This window comes from Platichthys flesus, chromosome 8 (assembly GCF_949316205.1).
Source record: "Platichthys flesus chromosome 8, fPlaFle2.1, whole genome shotgun sequence".
NCBI lineage: Eukaryota > Metazoa > Chordata > Actinopteri > Pleuronectiformes > Pleuronectidae > Platichthys > Platichthys flesus.
Window position 1 is genome coordinate 19,122,945 of NC_084952.1, and position 18,693 is coordinate 19,141,637.

The 18,693-nt window shown below is 39.7% G+C and overlaps 2 protein-coding genes across 2 annotated transcripts; both read right to left on the minus strand.

Annotated features, from left to right (window-relative positions):
- Window positions 1-482: 482 nt before the first annotated feature.
- On the minus strand, window positions 483-8,006 carry pabir2 (PABIR family member 2). The gene is made up of 10 exons (XM_062394053.1): window positions 6,966-8,006; window positions 6,753-6,831; window positions 6,598-6,651; window positions 5,168-5,211; window positions 4,987-5,041; window positions 4,543-4,644; window positions 3,979-4,064; window positions 3,564-3,628; window positions 3,039-3,138; window positions 483-2,251 (listed from the first exon to the last, which is right to left on the minus strand). Exons 1-10 carry the CDS (start codon window positions 7,070-7,072, stop codon window positions 2,113-2,115), a joined length of 831 nt encoding a protein of 276 aa, XP_062250037.1. The 5' UTR covers window positions 7,073-8,006; the 3' UTR covers window positions 483-2,112.
- A 799-nt stretch (window positions 8,007-8,805) lies between these two features.
- hprt1 (hypoxanthine phosphoribosyltransferase 1) lies at window positions 8,806-15,119 on the minus strand. The gene is made up of 9 exons (XM_062394054.1): window positions 14,943-15,119; window positions 12,254-12,360; window positions 11,406-11,589; window positions 10,739-10,804; window positions 10,384-10,401; window positions 10,223-10,305; window positions 10,035-10,081; window positions 9,842-9,918; window positions 8,806-9,682 (listed from the first exon to the last, which is right to left on the minus strand). Exons 1-9 carry the CDS (start codon window positions 14,967-14,969, stop codon window positions 9,635-9,637), a joined length of 657 nt encoding a protein of 218 aa, XP_062250038.1. The 5' UTR covers window positions 14,970-15,119; the 3' UTR covers window positions 8,806-9,634.
- Between the last annotated feature and the right edge of the window lie 3,574 nt (window positions 15,120-18,693).

The window sequence follows — 18,693 nt, forward strand, 5'->3', positions numbered from 1 at the left end:
GTCCGGAGTACACAGATTGACAATTACATCTCGTCAGCTTTGTAATATGAGGTAGTGAAAACAATCCCTAGTCCCAGTGTAATCAGGTTTGACCTCGGAGAAGAGTCTTTGTTTACAGAGCAGTAATGACGGATCAGACAGATGATCTTACTGTGGCCACAAGTGCATGGTTGATATTTCATGTCAGTACATGTGTAGTTGTACTTAAATCTTCGTCAGGACCATTTTGGGCATAGACCTCACAGGATGACCATATTTTGACCAGTCCTCACCTTTTCAAACAGCGGTTGAGGTCACAGTTGGGGAATGAATAATGCCAACGAATGTCATGACTATGATACAAGTACAAGAATGTGTTGGGTTCAGGTAATACAAATGTGGGTGGATGTTATGGTCTCTGAAGCCATGGAGATAAGCTGGTGTGTTCATACTCTTGTCATAACTAAATAAGGTTGATATACTTAAAAACACTTACACAAACATCATAAAGAAATAATTTATTTTGTCCAGATGTTCGCTACAATTGCGATCACAAAAGACACAAGCGTAGGAGACATGTTGGCCAGCTTGAAAGAATACAGCCTTTCCTTCACAGATGCAGTGTGGAGTAAGAATATCTGCTAGATTTGTGCCCTCAATGCTTCTTCAGATGAAAAAAGGTTTATCTCAAATACCTTGTTGGCCGAAGGGAACGCCAACTGCTTTTGCCCTGCACATTTTCTCAATTGTAAAACTAAAAAAATAAACATTCAGTAGCAGGACTGCAACCAAAACTTTTCCTTAAATTGAAAAGGGCACACTTCCATTAAATGATTTACAATCACTTCCTTTTGTACATACATATGGAAGGCGATGGGATCGAGCCATGTAAGTTACACAATAGATATGAATGACGGGAAGTACAGGTTGAACCTCAATATGCAGCATTTCTTAGGCTCTTCAACAGAAAGCTATCATTTCAGTGTCATGTCTTCCCTTTGTAAGACTTAAACACAGGCTGGAAATACGACAGGATTGAGGGTCCTGTGCAACAAAAAAAAAGCTTTTAATAAATGTAACAACACAGCAGAAACAGCAGTCTCTTCACTCACTATGGTGCCATTTGGATTTTACTGCCAATTCATTCAGGCAGTCAGCTGATTTGGTGTAAATGACAACACAAATTGGTCATTTTTTTTACTGAGATAGAAACCTATCACCATCCAATTCATATAAACTGTTCTCCCCATAAATGGAAATAAATTTGGGGGAAAAAAAAAGAGAACATCATGTCCATCCTGAAAAGAACACAGGAACTGTTAGTGTTGACAGATCATGTCCTTCCATCCACTGAGCTGTTCAAGTTGCAGTAACGAACAGCGACGGGCACAAACAAGCCCAACTGAGAATTCCACCAGTTCACAGCCTGTCTCATAAAAATCTTTTGAATCTGCTGAACCCCAGAAGTAGTTTACGTTCTTTTAACAAAGAACCTTCGCTGTTGTGTGCCCATATTCACCTAACAGCCAAATTTAAAACTATGTACCACATCTGACAAGGTTAATATGTACATAATTACAAACAAAGCAGGAAAAAACAATAAGTTAAATCTTTTCTTTCAAAATCTGCAGACGGTGTAAATACAAAGGCCTGAAGAGAAGTTCTCCAGCACAAAAAATATGGAGAAATGTACACATCTGAATAGTCTCTTTTCTTTTTGTCCAGTGCTCAATGTCTCTTTCCAGTGAGGGGAACTGGTGGGAGAGTTTTACAGGATAGCCACATTAAAAAAAACAAAACTAAAAAACAATATCACTATGAAGCCAAGCACCATCCAAAATCCTCAACTAGCAGCTGATGCTCTGTGACTTCGGTCATCCCCAGTTTCACTAGGTTCAACCTCTGTAAACACCAAACCTCGTCCATGGCTTTCATTTCCTTAATTCAAAACATATCTAGACCCTCCACAGAGCAGCCATGAAAAACAGTCACCCAGAAGCAAACGCAGGGAACATTATACTAAATCTAGCCGATGGTGTGGTGGAGGGTCTGAAAAGGAAACTGGTTCCCTGGGGAGAGAGGGGCTTCCCCTACTATGCCAGTCCTTTTTAGTGTATTTCTCCAACCCCCTTCTCATTTTGGGGACAAATCCTGGAGGGAAGCGAAGGGCGAGTTGCTGGATGAGGAGGGCGACACCCCCTCCATTTTGCCTGGGGAGTCGGTGGAGGAGCCGACGCTGCTGAGACTGACATCCAGTAAATCTGGAGAGTGACTGAAACGAAAGAAGTCTTGTTTGGAAATTTACCGAGACACTTTGTTCCTTTTCCCATTTATGTAGTATCTTAAAAACTATGCTGACATATACTGCACTCTCTAGAATGAGTTGCTACATTTAAATTAGCATTTTACATAAACACAAAGGAGCTCCAACAGTAGACCTACTCATATTTCATATATATATGCCCACACATGACCAAAGCAAGCCTGTTGACTGTATGCAATGTACTTAAAAAGGTCATATTCACAACTGGGTAAAAAATACAAAGACATTTTGCACAGTAGTATGTATGCACTGTTTAAAAGGGCAGGTGTGCAATAAGGGAATATATCTAAGAACCCAGTGGAGTAGTTTTTCCCACAGATTGAAATCTTTAATTCAAAGTTATGACACGAACATCCTACAAATTCATTTTAACCATAACTCCTTAAGTTACGTAGGTTGCCTACATGTTTTTTTACAGCACATAGACACTGGCATCGGCCTTTGTGAGAAAGCTGTCAAATCATGTCGTCTTTCCAAGTTCTTCATCGTCGTCTACGTGTACGATCCTGAGATATTTGTATTCCTCCAGTTTTGCGTCTGTCTCGCGTAATAAATGTCACCAACTCACTCACTGTGAATTTTCTACTATATTCTTACAGTTGCTCACTGACATTTTCCAGACATGTTACAAGGGTGTTGGCCAGAAAAAGCCCGGAGCAACTGAATTGGTAATGTTTGTTCTATACAGCCCCTCCAGAAAACTGCAGTGCAAGTCTGAAAGCAACTTGAGTCTTACCAAGAACTCAGATCTGACAGGCTGGAGATGTCGGAGGACAGCATGGTGGTGGTGCCCTGGAAGAGCCTCTTGGGTTGACTCTCTGTCTCCATCTCACCTCCTGAGTCAACAGAGCCGTACATTTAGAAATTTGTGCACACACACTGTGGTGAGTCTGAGAGCCACATAATTGGATTAAATATATAAAGAAAAGATCTTATCAGATGACGGTCAGTGAGCCATTTCAGTCTCTAAAACTTAAATAAAAAACAAGAAAATTAAGTTAACTATTGGAGAAAAGCAACTAGAATATTTGAACATTTTAATAATTTAGTAACTGCAACAATAAGAGCTTTGTGCAGGTTAAAGGTTTGAATAGGGTCCCTAAAAAGTTTCTCATTAATGTCACAAAATGTAATGCCTTATTGGCTCTGTGCATAGCAAAAACACCATTTACATAATTTGAGCAATATTCTTTTTACCTACAAACAAAATTATATCCTGAATATGACGACTGTCTCTCTAGAAGCATGTCAGGTATCTCACCTTTGCGTTTTATTGGCCCCAGTATGCTGGCTCTGATGCAGTTGATGGGGCTTTGACTGCGTCGGCTGAGGAAGACAGGAACTTGCATGTCGTCAAACCAGTATATTTTTTGTAATAGAGACACAATCAGTGGCAATCAGTAAAGTTACACAAGGCCCAAGAAAATAATCTGTCCTCTTCAGATGTATCATACAGATAGATGTATAGGTTTACTAAGACACTTGTACAAATTATTGAAATAAATTCTTAAAGTGCAGACATTGTCCAATTTAGTGCCAAAGGAGGGAAATTACAGTTGTACTGGATCCAACTGGTTTCAGTACTGGCTCACAGAAAACCGAAATTTTCATCAAAATTAGCAAAAGGACAAACTATAGTGATTATGAAGTTGTTAACTCCAAAACATGGTCCTCACCTGAAGCGCCGTGTCGGGCTGGGTATTGGGCTGGGTGTTAGGCCATTGCTGCTCACAAGGATTTGTAATGAAGGAGAGAAACACTGCTGCTCGGAGGGAAGGGAAACAGAAGACAAAATATATCAGCATTGACACAAACTGAACAGATGCATTTGATTAATTTAATTCAGATTAAGGAAATAAGATTGTTTCTGTAATTATGGTTATTTGTTTATCATTAGAAGTTCTGTGACATCTATTAATATTTCAAACTATATAGAAGCTGCCAAGTATTTCTAAAGTACACTGATGTAACTCAAAATAAAAAAAACAAATATTATTGAGGCAGCAGCCAACCGTAAGAAATCAAATTACTCATATCCAATAGGAATACAGTTCGTGTTTTTTTGGGTTTCCAATAAATTGCTTCCTGCAGGCTACCAGGCACAGACTTCTATTCATTAGCCTGATTGCATCGTGTTCTGACAATCAGGTTACCACAGACCGTGAAAGTACTTTAACTTTTTACCTTCACTGAATAATCAGGTTAGGGTGCACATGTAAACATACTGAAGTCAGATGTACCTTTTTTCCAAGCCCTCTGGTTGGAGAAGGGGCCGGCGACACGGGCACAAAGTCAATGCGCTTTGGAGACGATGATACTGACTTCTCCAAATCATTGTCACTCTGAAAACACAATATCACTGCATATGTTTATGTTTTCTCGATTTAAAACTAGAGTTATAGAGTTAGATTGTAAAAATCATTAAGAATGTGGGAGTCTTATACTACCAACTCAGTCTGACCTTGAAGGACTGGTGGCCCTGTTAACTCCCGTACGTTTGAAGTGTTTATCTAGCATGTTTGTGAAAGTCCACTCTACGGTAAAAAGAGAGGCTGACCATGGCCGGATGCCAAAACATGCAGTGGGAAGATACAGTAGAGGCGGCTTTCAAGGATCCGCATTAAAAGAACATATAAACAACACTAATAGGGGATGGAAAAGCTGTAATGAAGAGTTGTTTTTACCAGACTAAGGCTTTCTTCCCAGGACTGGCTGATCTGCATGGCGCTTTGAATTTCCCTGCATACACAAAAACATAAAACAAGGAATTTGATTATGACTTAGCAATTTAACTACAACTGCACAGCATTTTAAAAAGGAAAAATCTATCCATCCACCAACTGCACAGATAAATGATGAACTTACCGCTCGTGAGCAAATTCTCTGTTCATCACATCTACACCCTCCTCCTGCAAGAGCACACAAGAGGGTTATGGGCTACAAAGTCTGAGTTTATCATTTGAACTCTGAACATCCATTTAACAGTTGATATATTCCGATACCAGCATCAGCAAAATGCCCTTGGAACTGCTTGGCAAGGCAGCATCAAGTGTGCACATCTATGCATTGATCTGATACTATGTCTTTAAAATATAATCGTTTTTCTGTTATAAAACTGCATATTTTTTGTTATCCCTGGAATCACTTCTTTGCCACCTCAAAACAGCATGTGTGATTTACGGTCATTGGCAAGAACTGTTTTTAGAACTGTGAGGAAGTGGATCCTGTTAGTGTAGTGTTAATCAGAACTTATTAAAGTGTCTCCAAAACTAACACTAAAATAATGGTTCATTAATCGTAGTCGAGGTAAAAATCTGAAAAAAATCGTGATATTGATTTTAGGTCATATCACTCACCCCTCAAAAAAGCAATAATATTTATAAATTGTGGCGGCACTTTAACAGCTACTCAAAGGGTTTACTTTACAGGGTAATCGGCATACAGTTGCTACTATACAGGGAATATGGCATCGGAACATTACTATGAACAGTGATCACTCTCAAGTCGCTGCAATCAAACTAATTCAGACTCAAAGTCGATGCGCTTTGGAGACGATACTGACTTCTCCAAATCATTGTCACTCTGAAAACACAATATCACTGCATATGTTTATCTTTTCTCAGTTTAAAACTAAAGTTATATAGAGTAAGTTTGTAAAATCCATAAATAATGTGGGAGTTTTATACTACCAACTCAGTCTGACCTTGAAGGACTGGTGGCCCTGTTAACTCCCGTACGTTTGAAGTGTTTATCTAGCATGTTTGTGAAAGTCCACTCTATGGTAAACAGAGAGGCTGACCATGGCCGGAGGCCAAAACATGCAGTGGGAAGATACAGTAGAGGAGTGCAGCATTTACCAGAACTTATTAAAATGTCTGCAAACTAACCCTAAAATAATTGTTCATTAATCGTTAAAGGTAAAAGTCTGAAATAATCGCTATATTGATTTTAGGTCACATCGCTCGCCCCTCAAAAAAGCAATCCTATTTATAAATTGTGGCAGCACTTTAACAGCTGCTTAAAGGGTTTACTTTACAGGGTTAATAGCTGCTACTATACAGGGAATATGGCATCGTTAGCTCGGTGAGAATGGAGAAGACGGGGAGATGACAAAACATGGAGCCTGATACTACCAGTAGATCAACCCGGCAAGACCGACGGCCCTGTGAACTCCAAACATTGGTGCTGTAGCAGGTTTTTGAATCAACATCACGCCCAATGGCTTGAGAAGGAGACGGTGGCCTCACATGCTCCATCTCAAAATGAAACACCCTAGAAACAGTGTCTTTTCTTACTTGTTTGATCTGGTGAAGTCTGGTGCTGGGGACACGGATAGGCGATGAAGGGACCTGTAGAGAAGGACGTGAGGGGAGGGGAGACCTTTCAATACGGAATTGTTCATACATTCATTAATTGTGTTACCATGCATTTGAATCAGAGTAATATATACCATGTTGGGCCTGTTTACAACTGTAGTGCTGTTTCTCCGGCTGCGCAGGACCTCTCTCTGGAACACTTGGGAGTTATCACTGCAAGGACACATTTACACAACAACCTGATGTCATCAATCTCTTACTATTGACGACAGGGGTGATGCATTTGCCGCAGTGTGAATGAAAGGGATACTGCAGTAAAGTAGAACAGCTATGTGATCGTGTAAAACCTTAAGCCATTGATCATGGGTGCACTGTTGGATCTCCTCAAGTGGCCATCGGTCTGCACTAACAAAGATGGGATTTCCAGATCCAGCTCCATCTTCTCCTGGGCCATGCCTCTAGAGTTGTTCCTTTTGCTAGCTAACAATGCCCGTCAACAAGTCATCAAAATGCTCAAATCAGCTCGGCCGCGTCACATTGTTGCGCTGCAAACTTCGCTAACTTTACAGTTGAAGAGGAAACATCAGGAACCAGGCGACAGAGCGGACGTGAGAGCAACTAGCTAACGCGGTGTGGAGCAGATAAGCCACAGCAAGGCCCCGTCGTCTGTATGAAGGAGGTTAACACTGGATGTTAACCACCATAACGTTATCGCTACACTTCATCACACAACGGCTGCATGGTCAGTCTCCACTACCAACAATGTCTGCGATGTTCTGACCAGTCATGAACTTTCCTGATGGATGGTTAGCATGCCATGGCTACATACCGCACAATGCCCGGTAACAGCTAGCTACCGACCCGTGGGAGCGCTGGAGCGAGGCGGCAGAGGCTGGCGACTCAAACCCCGCTCAGCTGCTACAGCATGATAGCGCGCTCAACGAGCTAACGATAGCCAAATTAGCCCCTCAGTTTATCTGAAAACAAAAGGAATGGTCGCCACAATACTAACGTAGTTAATGAAGCGACGCTGCTGTTGCTGCTACACTCGTCGCCATAAGTGCGAGTCTACCCTCTGGCTAACGCAGCCGAGCAAGCTAACTTAAGCTAGTCGATGTTACAGCCAACCGCCCAGCAACCTAGCCTGCTGAGCTAACTAGCTAATTTAGCGTTGACGCCAATGGCCAGAATGCCATGTCCAGAGAGAGGCCGGGTCAGCATATCAATACTCGCTCCTGTCGCATCAGCCCGGTAATGGCCCGGCTAGAAGGACTTTTAAAACAAGGTTGCTCCCAGTAGTACTCGTTCTATAATGTGTTATTTTCGTTTCTGCAGGGCGCCACCAGGAGGGAGCTGGATCCCAGATGATCACAGAGCAGCTAACTGGGCTAGCAGTAAACTTCACGCCCCTTTTAACGAGGGCAGACCTGTCCAATCAAACCCCTGATCTACCGGCGTGCTCAGGCGGGATGCGGCGGCCTGCAGCCTCTGGTTCCTGGGTAGGCTCCTCTCATTCACCGTGCGTGTGATGTATGAATGGTGAAAGCTCTCCTTACTAACCTTGCTGGAAAAGGCAGGTTTGAATTAATTTACCTTGTTCATTAACATCTGTCCTGTGCAGAGAGTGGATGAGGATGAAGGGTTGATGGTTACTCAGACCTGAGCAGCCAAACACCTCACTGTCCATGTTGTAATACAGACTGCTTACAACATCACAGTAGTCTTCAATGAAGTCACAAAGAAGTGTGTGATTATTAGTTTGAATACGAGAAATGGAAGCTTTGTTCAACATTTGACAGTTAAAGGCAGAGTTTGATTAACTATTCAACTTTTAAAAGCATAGAATTCAAAGTAAACAAATTGCAATTCCTTATTCAAAGTTTTGATTCGCAAAATCCTCCAAACTCTTTCAATATAAAATAATCAAGGAAATGTATCAAACAATTTTAAAATAAGCTCATATGAAGACACATAAACGCTCAGCATTAGAAAAATTAGTCCTCAGTTATTTGTTTCATTTTTCCTGAGCATTAGGTAATGCAGATACAATCGACATCATGTAGTATGTGTGTCCCTAATCACAAACTGCACACTTACAGCATTCCCACGGTTTCCCAGACATTATTTCAACGTTCAAAGTAGCTGATGTTAAGTTGTATACAAAGCTTTTCTAGTGAAATCCACAGGTTGCAGGAGAGGTGAGAAGTGTCAACATTTAATGGCTGGTATAGCAAATTTCAGTCAACATGGCTTCACGGAGCATATGGTATGGTTGAATTAAAAAAAGTTTAATTCAAAGATAGGTACATGTAGATTTATTATCTGATGAGTAAGTGATTTTTGACGGCCCCTTCACAAATCTCAAAAATAAAAAAATAATTTCCAGCATAAAAAGGTTTTGGGTTTTTACCTTAAATACAATTACTGATCCATTGGATGCATTGGTGTTAATTTAGAATCTTAAATAAGATGATGTCATCCTGAGCATGCCAAAGTGTTGTAATACAGCCAACATCTGTGTTACTTTTCTACACTGAATCTTAAGAAAATGTTCTCAAACAACAGTTACATAGAAAAGGATTTTGTCCCAAAATATACAAACAGGTGTAAAGAGAATGTAACATTGTCTTCTCGAGGGCCAGTATCGATTGCCCACTGGTAAAAACATAATTAAAACAAAAAGCAATACATTATAAAATAGAATAAAGGTGGTCAAATCTATGAAATGTTACGATACTACAACAATTGTGATACTGTAATTAAAATTAGCAGCATTGCTTTTAATAAATTAATCAATCGCTTAGAAAAATAATCGGTGTTGGGACAAAGCGTTTGCGGTTCTTTCAAAGCCAATCAGTCTAAGGATGAATTCAGTGTGTGGTGGCTGAAAACAGCAAATGCAGTGAGTCCTCGGGATCCCGAGTACTTTTGCTGACACAAATGTGAAGTAACAATTAAAAATGGACTGCAAAAGAAAAATATATACCCATACATTTAATTTGTTTTTAAGTGCTCTTCATGCCTTGTACTTCTCCTTCCCTGTTTCACTAATGACGCAGATATGCTGAAACAGAAAAAGATTAATTTAGTACCACAGCATATTATTAATCTGCATTAAATGTTACAGTCTCTTAGCCTGGTCATAATTATTATATATGTAAAAAGACATCAAATAACGAGAGACTTGAGTAATTATGTTTCTTTGTGTATCTCAAATACTTACATTTAGATCTCTAAAGTACTCATTGTAGTCTAGCGCGTATCCCACCACAAATTTGTCAGGCACCTCGAATCCAACAACTACAAAGAAAACAGGTGAATGCATCACTTTCTCATCTCCTTTGTTGCAAACACACTGTAACATATAGTCCAAAAAAACAACTGTTTGTAATAGAAAACATTGGTCTTGAACTCACAGTCTGGTCGGTAGCCAACACTTCTTGGAGTTCTCTTCACCAACAAACTAAGACAGAATCCAGGTTGATTATCAATCTTATGAAAATTCTTAATAGTTGCATGAAGCACTGAAAAGAAACATGATAATTTTGTCGCATTCGATACAGTAGTTAGTATTTTAAAGGAAGTTATGAGCAGATGAAGTTACCTTGCTACTTTAACCATTTTGGGTTTGTACTGCTTGAGGAGCTCCAGCAATGTCTTCATCGTCTTCCCTGTGTCGATAATGTCCTTGAAACCCAAAGAAGAGCATTTTAGTGGAGCTTGAATTCAAAGTTTTCTACTTCAATTTAATGAAACAGCGCTTACCTCCACGATCAAGACATTCTGTGTAAAGAGGAAAGAAAAAACCTTATTTCAGAGAGGAGCAGTACACTGAGCACATCGAAACAGTCAATATTGTTACTGGCAACTGACAAACAAAATAAATCTGTTTAGCTTTGCTTCAGTGTAACACAGTCATTATCATCAAATATCACCATCAACATGTCTAAAGTCCAATTGTTTCCAAAATTATTGATCAAGTGCCTTTCAGCAGCATTAGTCAGGATGGAAAACAAGCAGTAAAGTCTGCTTCCTTTTTAAATTTTTTACAATTTTATGCCAAATATTATGTCAACAGGGTTGTATCTGTCATTATAATGCCTCCCTCCATACGTCTTACCTTGCCTGTCAGTGTAGACAAGTCATCTCCACCAATAACTTTGATTTCACCTGTCGACTGGTCGTTCTGTAGAGACAAGAATAATGTGAGGACAACAATAAAGTGCCACCGACTTCACATTGCGACTTGTACATATGCATGTGCATCAAGACCAAACCACACAAAAAGGGGCTATGTCTGTAGCATATTGCATAATTATCTTATATATATATTTCAGTACTTAGAAAATGTGAACAAAGCAGATATTCTTAAATATGTAGAGAAACTAGTATGTGCTTTCATAGTTCAAATAGCCAATTATAGGCTTTCAGTTCTATAATTGGCTATTTGACTGGAAATTATTTAATCTGCATTACTATTTTAATATATTGACATGTCTTATTGTGATGTCAAAATGTTTAATTTAAGGTCTTTTGAAGGAGAAATGTTCCAACTCCACTTAAAGATGTCTGAAGCTTTCTGATGTGCTTCTCTAAAAAAACTAAACAAACACTCAGAACTGAGTCAGAACTTTTCTTTCTTGTTAACTGCGGATAATGTATTCATCCGTATTTTCTTACTATTTTTTCTATTTAACCCACAGGTGTGCATAAACTACATGTTTTTAACTTCTTTTTAAGAAAAGTGAAATTGTTTTTAAAATAAATGATTAATATTGTTGGTTTACACAGTAGCTCTTGAGGCGAATGAAGTCCACTGTCATTGGGATGGAGCGGTCACTGTTCCTGTTCAGGGCCTTGATATAGTCCAGCAGGTCTGCAAAGAACTTGTAGCCCCCTTTGAGCACACAGAGGGCCACAATGTGATGGCCCCCCATTTCTTTCATGATCTCTCTGGCCAGTCTCTCTGTCCTGGGGTCACGTGGGAGGGAGAGGAAAACAGACAGAGGGATAGTAAGAGACAGAGGGAAAGAGAGAGAGAGAGAGAGAGATATGGGGACGGGGATGAAAGTCAGCAGCAGTTTCCATTTCCTCACCATTTGTGTCGGCAGACATAGCTGTTATTACTAAACACTCCAAAGAACAATGACCATAGAGATCCGGTTAACAGAAATGAACACAGGAAAAAGGAAAAAAATTATGAGTTGATGAGTTCCTGTTTAAGGCTTTTTTTAAGCTACAGGAAAAAATCAGTTATAAACATCTAATAACAATTTAAATACTGTCTGACATTTCTTATTGTTATGATTATGCAAACACAGTTGTAGCAATTGTATCAGTGTTCATCCTAGCTTTATTCAAAAGCGCGGTCTTTCAGTTTGAGAACAGAGACGTTTTTTGACATGATCTTCGGATAAAGTCTGAAGAATTGAGTCCGGACTTTACCCGCAGTTTGCTTTTCATACATGCACAGTGCAGCAGGAAAAGGGGGAAGATAACATAAACTTCAGTAACACATGGCTGGGAGTTAATCGACAGAACCAATCATTCAAACTACCCCCACTTTATTTGATCCTGTGAATTAATCACATTTCTAAAAGCTCCGCTACAAGCTGCTAACAATGCTACACCCCACCTGTCCAAGATGAGTCCATGTGGGATGTAGACCCTCTCCAGGTCAGAGGCATAGTGCTTTGGTATGCAGAAAAGGTCCAGGTCATACCCCTGCTCCTCATCACTGATCTGAAATAAAACACGACACAAAGGGGTTAAAGAAAATCTCTGGGAGTATTACCTAACATGGGACAAGGCGCAGTCATCTGATGCAGGGTAGTACGAGGGGGCAGTGGGTGGAGTCGGTAGTTATCTATGTTCAGTTCCCACCACATGTTTCACAGTTAGAGGACTGTGTGGGATTTTGCAGAATAAATATCCAGGATCTCAACCCAGATCTACACTGAGGCAGTACATACAAACCTAAGATTCTTACAGAGAGAATCTTTCCATTATACTCGGTCATGATTAAAATCGCCCTTCACCACAACAGATAATCTCCTTCTAATTACATGTCTCTCCAGTAATTTCACACCTAGCCTAATTCTGTAAATATTTATTTTCCTGTGGTTTTTTGTAAAAAAAAAATCAAATTTTCCACTCTTATATGAACTGCATGCCACATGAACCCAGTCAGCAGAAGTGGAATCATGTGACATCGGGAAGCTGGTGCAGAGCTGGACATGCTATGGCTAATAAATAATGTGAGTGACCACAGACAAATTCACAAGTCAACAAAGTTGCTTAACTCGGAGTTGGAAAGTGTCCATCCTCTCATTGCATGAGGTTAAAGCCGAATAGAGCATTTGCCCTATGTCTGCTCAAAGGGAAAAAACAGGTCCATCTGTTCAGGCTAGATCCATTCAGTTACAAATAATAGAGACTGATACCAACCAGATGTCCCCGTGTTTGCCGTTAGTCATATGATTGTTGCCTGTTATTAAAGGTTTGAACCAAAAACATGACAAAGAACCCGATGAACTAGTCTGAGATCTATGATTTTGCTGACAAAATCCATGTATGGTGACAATGCTCTGCTCAGCTAATCTCATTTCAAATGTGATACAGGAGGTTTCACTGTCTTTTAATGCTGTTTTGAGCTAAAGGTGTATTTCATCATCTGTGTCAGTCAGTCTGAAGTTCAGACTTAATGACAATAAAACATTGGATTTCAAGTCCTCGAAATGTCCTGACAAATAGAAAATAGGTTATTCATTAATAGAGGCCATCACTGGTTAGTGATTCTATGTCTTATCTATAATACATGGTACAGAATGCACACATGACCTAGTGCATGTATGTATTTCTGTTCTTGAAGGGTAGGAATTCATGTTCAGTTTGGGACAACTAAGAAAAAGAAGAGTTTTGTGAGGAACGTATGTCAGTGATGTGGCTTAGAAGAAATCAATCAAGCTAATATTATGTTACACATTAAGTAAATTATGAGAGACAGAGCACAGCTACATTAAATCTCTGTTATCCCCTGGCAATCATGATACAATCTTATTATCATGTCCTCTGAATTACTCCTAATATAGAGAAAATTGGGGTCAAAATGTTAACAATTGTGCAATAAATGATCTACAGCTTAAAATAAGATCTGACACTGTGTGAAACAGTTTGGGTTTCACACATTTTATACTGACTGTGAATTTTGCATGTGAGGATCGCTTGATAAACATGAGTCAGTTTACATTTGCTTGTGGAGTTGTGACTGTGAGACTCTATTCAAGGTCTCCAAAAATCCACAAATACATGCTGCGTTTAGATACTGGGAGAAAACAAGGACATCTGGGCCTTTGGCGTAGTCATAGTGTAATTTCAAAGTTGACAAGAGTTTTTTTTTTAAATAGATAACTTATCTCACCCCTCATTTAAAACACAAACATTTACAAACTATAGACTTATACAGTAGTCTATAACAGGATTAAATAAACTGCTTCTCAGTGGAGGACTTTTCTGTTCTGCAGGGGACATATGCAGCAAAGGCAAAAAACCGGATGTTGCATAGATCTAACGTTAACCACCGTGGTGTTAAAAACTGACGATCAGATGAGACATGGAGGTTACTAATGTGAGACTATGAACCTCGCCTTGAAGAAAGCTTGGAGAGAGATACTCCACATTTTCACTAAATTCCTGTGAGATCGTGTCAGATGATCCCACAGACACACAACCACCGAGCAAACATAACACAATGTTTGGTTAACTCCATTTGATCACTGTGTGATATTTGTTCAGTTCCAGTCACAGAGGTGAACTGCCCCCCCCCCCCCACCACACCCACACACACACACACTCACATTCTGAAAACCTCTGTTATTTCCATGGTTATGAATCAACATAAAGCTGAGCACTGTAAAGGAGGGAGACTGCATAGCGCCCCCTGGTTAGCAGCTCGTTTGTTGTCTTCCGGTGTAATAATGTGTAAGTAATGTGTGTATCAACGTGTTATTAATGGTCACATATAACCCGCAAAGTCGGACGCACATGTTTCCGTGACAGGCGTCTTCTGCGTCACGGACACTGATCGTGGAGGGCGCGTGTCTGTGACGGTCTCCACAGCCGCGGGCCACGCTACATGTGAAAAACGAACATTTATTTTCCGCCCAGGCGACACACGCACGCCACTGATTCATTACCGAATGGAAACAGTGGAAGCTGTATTTTTTTTATCACGCGTGGCTTTTCTGTAAATGGCGCGTTGTTCTCTGAGTAACCTCGTTCCACCTTGTGCTCTTAATGTTCCGGTTGCTGCGGAGGAGACTCACCACCACGCAGGAGCTGGATGTCGCCATGTCCGGGTCACTCCCTGTCGGTCAGCTATACACGGTCTGATGAGGAAGACTGCGATGTTTTCCACGATGCCCCCCTTGTGACAGGAGCATACACACACTCACACACACATGGAGGTGCAGCGCTGAGTCGTCACAAAGGTTTTTTTCTGTCTTGTTCCGGAATGCGTGTGTGTAGGTTGTGACGTAGAAGAGCGGCGGGCAAATCAAAGGTGAAAGAACCGGGTTAGCCCCGCCCCTCCGCGCCTGGAGGCGCTGCCTGTGTGTGGCTCCCACAGACTGTCAAAAAAAAAGGTTAAGGAGAAGGTAAAGAAAACAGAAAATATAAAAAACAAGTACACAACCGGTCAAGACAATTCACCAGAGGTGGGACCAAGTCATTTTTTTGCAAGTCCCAAGTAAGTCTCAAGTCTTTGCCCTCAAGTCCCAAGTCAAGTCCCAAGTCAAGACAGGCAAGTCCCGAGTCAAGTCCAAAGTCAAGACTGACAAGTCTCAAGTCAAGTCCAAGTCCTGCAGTTTGAGTTTCGAGTCTTTTCGAGTCCTTTTGATCACTGAGTAATAATATATTTACACAGATCATGTATGCTTTTAAAATATGTATTTATTTATTAAAACAAGTGCAATTGAAATTACAGAAAAAAAATTGTGCCAACATTGCACTTTCCTATTGCATTATTAACCAGTCATTTTTAACATTTAACTCATATTTTGCAAGAATATTCTTCATTGTAAACCACTCCTACAGTATGAACAAATTTGAAAAAACAAGTGCAACTGTAATTATTTGTACAAAAGTACAACATTGTCCTGTCCTGTGTTTATCTCACGTCATATTGTCTGTCTGTGTGTGTGTACATGTGAGAAACATAACAAATACTTGAACATAACAATGAACAGGGTTGTGCTTTTTATATGTCAGGGCCCTATGCTGCATTGCATTTGCAAAAGACCACATTGGCCAAAGGTCTGTCAGTCATTTGTGCACGATGGGGACGTAGTATGATTCCACCAAGTGCCGCTGCGAGCCATTTTGGTGCCCTAAGCATAACTCCTCTATGATTACGTTAAATAATCATCAATAAGTACAAACAAGAATAGTTGGGATTGCCCAATGATGCTTCCTTTTTGGAAGGGGATAAAGAGCGAGATAGATAAAGTTTTGGGAATTAATATACTATTCACCCCAAGTCAGTTTCTTTTCGATCTAACTTCTGAAGGCGTGTACACAAGAGACCAAGAGCACTTGTTACATATATTCTTGATGACTGCTAGGAAAATGGTGACAATAAAATGGTTGAATCCACAGCCACCTACAGTGGCACAGTGGAAACAGAAGCTGAAGGAGGTGTATGGAATGGAGGCTTTAACTGCTCAATTACAATTAAGGTCTGGTGTTTTTGTGAGGAGGTGGCTACCTATTGCAGGATACCTCTCTAACTGAGGGGAATCCTATGGTACGATGGAATGTCTAAACTGTCCATTTATTTTTTTATTATTTTTCACTAATCAGTCTGTCATATATCATTTGTGATGTTGTCAAGGAATGTTTGTGTTTCTCTTCAATAAAAAAATAAAGTTTAAAAAAAATAAATAATAATCTGCTATATTCAGGAGACTGCAACGACATCATGGCTGGAAACCCCCTTAACAAGCCCCTAAGCTGCTAGATTTCTACCAGAGGCGTCATTATTTTAGCGATTGGTCGAAGATTTCAGTTTGGTTCGATTTAGAGCCTCTCAGATCCCTCTTTCCTGGGGCCCCCAAAGTCCCTTGAAACCTATGTGTACTTGAGGAGAGGAAAATTAAAATCCCATTCATTGAGTTGTGTGTTTAACTGTATTCAGACCAGCAGGAAATAAAGAAGAGACAAAAGTATACTGTCTTTGACACTGGGGAGATGATGGTTCAATCAGAAATGATGGTAGCATAGTATGTGTCTGACTGAGAGGACACACCTAGTCAGATACCTCCTCAAATGTGAAGATTTCAGCTGAGGAGAAGGAGAAAGAAAACCTGCCCACGAGCAGTTTAGCTGTGGCCATAATAACTGACTCAGGGCGAAGCAGAACTGTCAATTTGAAACCAAGGAAGGGAGAGGCAACTCAACCTACTCTATGAAACAGTCCTCTGAACATAACTGTTCATGATCATTTTGAGACACAGCACAATGAATATGCAGTTTTCATATCTGCACTGTGACACAATTTACCATTATTTGATCATCTTCAACTAATGGTTGTTTTCTCTATGAGCTAATCTGACAATTTTTTAGATTCACTGCTTGTTTTCCAAGTCCACCATTGAGCGTATAGGACAAGATGTCCTATATTCTCTTGATATAATTATTAAACAATTACAAGGAAAAAGCAGCAAATCTTCACATTTGAAAAGCTGTAGATCCATGAAATCTTTTTCTTCTTGACATGAAAATAACCTAAATTTATGAATACAGTACTTGCCATTGATTTTCAATCGATCAAGTAAATGAATCAACTTCATATAAGATAGGATTCAAGGTCTTCATTTTCACCATACTCAGGGAAACCCAAATGTTTTGAAAAAAAAATCCTGATTTGTAAAGTAACTAGATGATGTTTTGTTATTTCTTAAAGTGATGGTTAAGCTCATCAGAATGTTATAAGAAGGTTGGGGTGGTGTGTGGCTATGGTTCTGCCCATTAGCCATTGTAAATTGTCACTACAGGAAAACACCATGCTACAACTTGGTCCAGCTTAGACATGTCCTGAGGAGATGTCTTCTTAACGATGTTGGCATTTAGCGACAAATCAAATTAAAACAACAACAAAGGTCCCTGTCATCATTATTGTTTACGTTATTTACTCCTTCATTCTCTGACTAAAGAGCAGCTCCAGTGTCTATGACTACAGGATAAGGTGGATTTCTGTATGTAGTGTGTTCAAAGTGTAGGCGCCATAATTAAAATACAATGCTGTTGATGTTCACTATTGACCCACAATATGATGTATAAAGGAAATTGAGAATGTATTTACAGCTGTTAAATATGAAAACAACTTGCAGATGTTGGAGAAACATTTAGATGAAAAAATATCTTTTAAAAACCCCAGACAAGCACAAAGTACTTTGATCAGGACATGAATATGATTGAAGGCACATAATAGGATTTAAACATAATTATCTAATTAAAGCTGAATTCCTTTTAGATGCTTCATATTTAGGGACCTGCTAACATCAACTCACTGTCACATGACTAGTTTCTAAGAACAAGGTTTTTCTGCTCAGAAAAGTAAACATTTAGTTGAATTAGCACAACTGGAACGCTGAGATGTGCAAAACTGGAAGAACATAACATTGACTTTTTTATAATTGCTTTTCCCTTTTATGATTTAATAGTGTCTTGAATAATTGAATTAAAAACATTAGAATTAGACCTTAGGTTTTACCAATGAAAGCTCTGTTCCTTATTTATAATGCCCGCACCTCGATTACCAAAGGCTTTAACATGTATGTTAGTATAGTCATGATTTTACTTTTAGTTTGCTGCACTGAGTCTTTCCACTCCCAGATCTCTCGGATCCTTTGACCAGCTGCTTCTGGTAGAAGTTGAGGGGTAAAGTACATCATTTTTTAGGGTCATAAGTATCCTCAAGTTGTTTTTATTCACTTTTTCCATCAGTCAGTTGACAGGATTAGGCAAGAACCTTTGATCTCTGGATGTAGTGAATTTAAATGTCTTGTCGCATTAGGG

Bases quoted from the DNA above. Each gene is read 5' to 3' on its own strand.
- pabir2 (XM_062394053.1), bottom strand. From the start codon at position 7,072: ATGGCCCAGGAGAAGATGGAGCTGGATCTGGAAATCCCATCTTTGTTA. The intron at 6,652-6,752 runs GTATATATTACT...CCTTCTCTACAG, and splicing joins TTGTAAACAGGCCCAACATG to GTCCCTTCATCGCCTATCCG. The intron at 3,629-3,978 runs GTGAGGACCATG...TGTCTTCCTCAG, and splicing joins AGCCCGACACGGCGCTTCAG to CCGACGCAGTCAAAGCCCCA.
- hprt1 (XM_062394054.1), bottom strand. From the start codon at position 14,969: ATGGCGACATCCAGCTCCTGCGTGGTG. The intron at 11,590-12,253 runs GTGGGGTGTAGC...ACGTGACCCCAG, and splicing joins CATGGACTCATCTTGGACAG to GACAGAGAGACTGGCCAGAG. The intron at 10,805-11,405 runs GTAAACCAACAA...TTGTCTCTACAG, and splicing joins TTCGCCTCAAGAGCTACTGT to AACGACCAGTCGACAGGTGA.